Below are 5,000 nucleotides of genomic sequence, written 5' to 3'. Positions count from 1 at the left end.
GGATCCGGAACCGGATACCGGATCCTACGAAAGGGTTGAAACGCATAGCCAACTCGCACACGTGGGGGCTTTTTTATTACGTTGGCGCAAACTATTTTTAAGACTCATTGGCTTACTGCCACACTGCCTTCAACTGCCGCTTCCAAAGGCCTTTCACTCCATGCAGCAATTGGGGTTGTGAAAGACTGACTGAAAAGCCTAGGCGACGTAAAAAGTAGAGATGCCCCAGATCCTGATTTTTAGGTAACTGCCGGATACCGGCTCCACTGCTCAAGATCCTGCCGGATCCGGATAGTCTGAAAAACCTATTATCCTGCCGGATCCAGAACCGGATCTTGGATCCTGTACATCTCTAATATTAATACCATTATATTATATTATAACATGATATCCCACAGGAGGAGCTCCTGAATACAAAACTAATAGTTATAAAAACATTTTAAGCACATGAATATGTATAATAATCATATCCCACTGTCTCTTAACACAAAACTGATCATTGTAAAAAAAAAAAAGATGTTTCATTATATGAATAAAACATCCCATTGTTTCTAAATTCAAAACTGATCATTGTAAAAACACTTTAAGCACATGAATATAACATCATATCCTACTGTTTCAAAATACAAAACTGAATCATTTTTAAAAACACTTAAAGCAAATGAGGCGTTTTATAATAATTTGAAATCTTAACGGACACATCATGGCACTCTGAAGTGGAGGGGATATGATCACACGCGCACACGCGCGCACACACGCACACACGCACACACGCACACACTCTGGAGGGGAGGAGAGGCTGCAATGACAGCCAGCACCAAGATCAAATTGGGGAGAGGTGCACACGCACACGCACACAGACACAGTCAGACACGCACACACACGCACACACACACAAACACAGGACAGACCCCAGGGTGGTTACCCTGGTTACCCCTGGCCTGGACATTCCGGAACAGTCAGGATGCTCTTTCCTTCCCCCTCATTCCGCTCTGTGGAGGACAGTCAAAGGAGCACGTTTTAGACATAACACACACACACACACACGACAGTCAAAGGAGCACGTTTTAGACATAACAACATGGCATCATCAAAATAAGAAAGATAACTAGTGTTGCATCGATACCGATACCAGTATCGGCCGGGGCCCCTATACTGTGCTAAAATTGTGGTATCGGTATCGGCGAGTACCAGCAAATAGGGCACCAACACCATTTACCTTGCTCATATGACACTTGAAAACAGCCTTGAACTTAGTGATTTTATATCAGAGGTATTTAAAAAAGGATAAAAAGTTTGGTAACACTTTCTATGAAGCCCATATCTATAGTGCATTATGAGCGCATTTATAACCAATTATAATGCACATTATAATGACTTACAACACATTACGACTACACAGATGATGTTTCATGATGCTTTATGCTAACAGTAATGAATAACCAAGAATCTAGCTTATAATACTTTATAAATCCAAGGGTATTATGAGTGCTCATGGCTGGATATAAACTACAGGCTGCCTGATGGGGCTTACAGTACATTATGATGCATTATAGATGTGCATTATAGATGCATCCATATGAACTTCACTTTACTTAGAGCACACATTGACGACTTATGATCTCACATGGAACATTATAGCATCGTATGAGCCCTTATGACAGTTTATCATCCAGGTCTGTGCATAGAGGGGTATAGGTACTCATAATGTACTATAAGCCCCATCAGGCAGCCTGTAGTTTGTAGCCAGTCATGAGCACTCATGACACCCTTGGATTTATAAAGCATTATAAGCTAGATTCATAATTATTCATAACTGTTAATATAAAGCATCATGAAGCATTATGAGTGTAGCCATAACACGTTGCAAGTAATTATAATGTGCGTTATAATTTGTTATAAATGCGCTTATAATGTTGGCTTTAAGTAAAGTGTTACCAAAAGTTCTATTGGATTCACTTTGTCAATTACCAATTACCAACAATTTTTTCCAATAACCCGATTATTGCGGCGATGTAAACGGGCTCATTGTGACACAGCACTCCACAGTACACAAATGTTCAATGCACACAACGAAATTGCATTTTATGTCTCATCCGTGCAAGGGGGCAGAACTCATTGGCTGCCCCAAGGGAGCAGTGCGGCGGGACGGTACCATGCTCAGGGACAGGTACCTCAGTCATAGAGGAGGATGGGGGAGAGCACTGGTGAATTACTCCCCCCACCAACCTGGCGGGTCGGGAGTCGAACCGGCAACCTTCGGGCTACAGGTCTGACGCCCTAACCGCTTACCCATGACTGCCCTGACTTTGCGCATGACATAAAAACAAAAACACATAATGAGCACAAAGTCATACAGAGACTCAACAATACTGCTCGCACAAACACACACACACACACACACACACACACACACACACACACACACACACACACACACACACACACACACATCATGTAAATAGCAAGTAACAAAGGCAGGCATTGTGTGACTGCTGTGGCCTCTGACAACTCAGCGTGTGTGTATGTGTGTGTGTGTGTGTGTGTGTGTGTGTGTGTGTGTGTGTGTGTGTGTGTGTGTGTGTGTGTGTGTGTGTGTGTGTGTGTGTGTGTGTGTGTGTGTGTGTGTGTGTGTGTGTTTGGCTGCAGTCTTACCCTCTCGTCCCGGGCCTTGGCAGGCGCGTGTGTGTGTGTGTGTGTCGTCTAGGCCAGAGGGGGGGAGGCCATCCTCGTCCTCGTCCTCGTCCGCTTTGTCTTCGCCAGAGACTCTCCCTCCTCACCCAGCTGATGGAGGGATGAAGAGAGATGGAGAGAGAGAGAGAGAGATAGATGGAGAGATGAGAGAGAGAGAGATAGATGGAGAGAGAGAGAGATGAGTGAGGGGGGGTGGAGAGAGAGAGAGATGAGTGAGGGGGGGTGGAGAGAGAGAGAGAGAGATAGAGGGGAAAAGAGAGAGAGGGAAGAGGGAAAGAGAGAGAGGGAAGAGAGAGAGAGGGGGGAGGAGGGAAAGAGAGAGAGAGGGAAGAGAGAGATGAAAAGAGAGAGAGAGGAAGAGAGAGATGAGAGAGGGATGAGGAAAAGAGAGAGAGGAAAAGAGAGAGAGGGATGAGAGAGGGAAGAGGAAGAGAGAGAGAGAAGAGAGAGAGGGAGAGAGAGATGGAGGGATGAAGAGAAGGCGAGAGAGAGGGAAGAGGGAAGAGGAAGAGAGAGATAGAGATGAGAGAGAGGAAAAGAGAGAGAGGGAAGAGAGAGAGAGAGATAGTGTTACGAAAGATGAGCATTTCCCTTCTCACACAGCTGCCATATTAGAATACAACACATTAGGACATAAGTGTGTGTGTGTGTGTGTGTGTGTGTGTGCGTGCGTGTGTGCCCATTACATTAGGATAACAGTGTGTGTGTGTGTGTGTGTGTGTGTGTGTGCCCATTACATTAGGATAACAGTGTGTGTGTGTGTGTGTGTGTGTGTGTGCGTGCGTGCGTGCGTGCGTGTGCGCGCGCCCATTACATTAGGATAACAGTGTGTGTGTGGGCACATCATTTCACCATTAGGACCGGAAGGGAGGATGGAAGGAAGGAAGAGACAGACAGACAGACAAACCAACGGCACCTTGGCAGACGTAACTAGAGATGCAAACCAACGGGACCTTGGCAGACGTAACTAGGAGAGATGCACCGGATCCTGATTTGGCAGACGTAACTAGTAGAGATGCACCGGATCCTGATTTTTAGGATCCTGCCGGATACCGTATCCACTGCTTAAGATCCTGCCGGATCCGGAACCGGATACCGGATCCTACCAAAGGGTTGAAACATATAGCCTACTTGCACACTTGAGGCCTTTTTATTACGTTGGCTCAAACTATTTTTTAGACTCATTGGCTTACTGCCTGCAACGGCCGCTTCCAAAGGGCTTTCACTCCATGCCGTGATTGGGGTTGTGAAAGACTGACTGAAAAGCCTAGGCTACGTAAAAAGTAGAGATGCCCCAGATCCTGATTTTTAGGTATCTGCCGGATACCGGATCCACGGCTTAAGATCCTGCCGGATCCGGATCCAGTGAAAAGCCCTATTATCCTGCCGGATCCGGAACCTGATCTTGGATCCTGTGCATCTCTAGTAACTAGTCACTTAACTGGTTTCATACTTTTACATGTCGGAGATGTTAGGAAAGCCCAATGACATTCTAGTGATGCTACATTTATATGTAAGAAATGGGAGAGATGATATGTGCTTTATTTGTTTAGAAGAGACGTGCATGGAAGCATGACATTGTATTTATGTAATAGTTCCAAAAAATTATTTCCAAACGAATCCCAAAGTCTCAGTAAAGCCTACAGTGATTATGGTGTGTGTGTGTGTGTGTGTGTGTGTGTGTGTGTGTGTGTGTGTGTGTGTGTAAAGCGATTACGTGGAGAGATTATAGAGGTCATTGCTGGCCATCGCTGATTCATAGAACAACATGGGAATCTCACACACACACACACACACACACACACACACACACACACACACACACACACACACACACACACACACACACACACACACACACACACAGTGTTGCATTAGAAACACACACACACACACACACACACACACACACACACACACACACACACACACACACACACACACACACACACACACACACACACACACACACACACACACACACACACACACACACACGCAGCTTGGCTTCCTGGGAGTTCTTTACATATCCAGCTTGTGCATTTAAATACCGCTTAATGTACTTAACTGTACTTAATATGCAAAATACAATCTACTTAAATGCTTACATAATTAGAATTCCATGAAAACTTAATTTATCCTTTTTGATCTGCCAGTCTGTCTGGAATTATTATGGTATTAAACATTAAATGCAGTTTAGCTAGTGCCAGCTTTTGAGATGGAGTATATCGGTTTTCTGTTAGCTAGTGAGTGTGTGAGCGTGTGTGTGTGTGTGTGTGTGTGTGTGTGTGTGTGTGTGGTCTCTG

General features: G+C 44.9%; 1 protein-coding gene across 1 annotated transcript in view; it reads right to left on the bottom strand.

The window, feature by feature from the left end:
* LOC134443505 (keratinocyte-associated protein 3) overlaps nt 1–5,000 on the bottom strand; it is a 13,919-nt gene that overhangs the window by 281 nt on the left and 8,638 nt on the right. Inside the window, exons 6-7 of the mRNA XM_063193266.1 lie at nt 2,656–2,784; nt 1–992 (exon numbers count right to left, since the gene is read on the bottom strand). The exon at nt 1–992 is cut by the window's left edge and continues 281 nt beyond it. Of these exons, the coding sequence (XP_063049336.1) occupies nt 2,704–2,784 (81 nt within the window). The 3' untranslated portion in view covers nt 1–992; nt 2,656–2,703. The remainder of the gene's footprint in view (nt 993–2,655; nt 2,785–5,000) is intronic.

The sequence above is a fragment of the Engraulis encrasicolus genome, unplaced genomic scaffold (genome assembly GCF_034702125.1).
Source record: "Engraulis encrasicolus isolate BLACKSEA-1 unplaced genomic scaffold, IST_EnEncr_1.0 scaffold_33_np1212, whole genome shotgun sequence".
NCBI classification, from domain to species: domain Eukaryota; kingdom Metazoa; phylum Chordata; class Actinopteri; order Clupeiformes; family Engraulidae; genus Engraulis; species Engraulis encrasicolus.
This window is presented reverse-complemented; position numbering and strand designations above follow the sequence as displayed.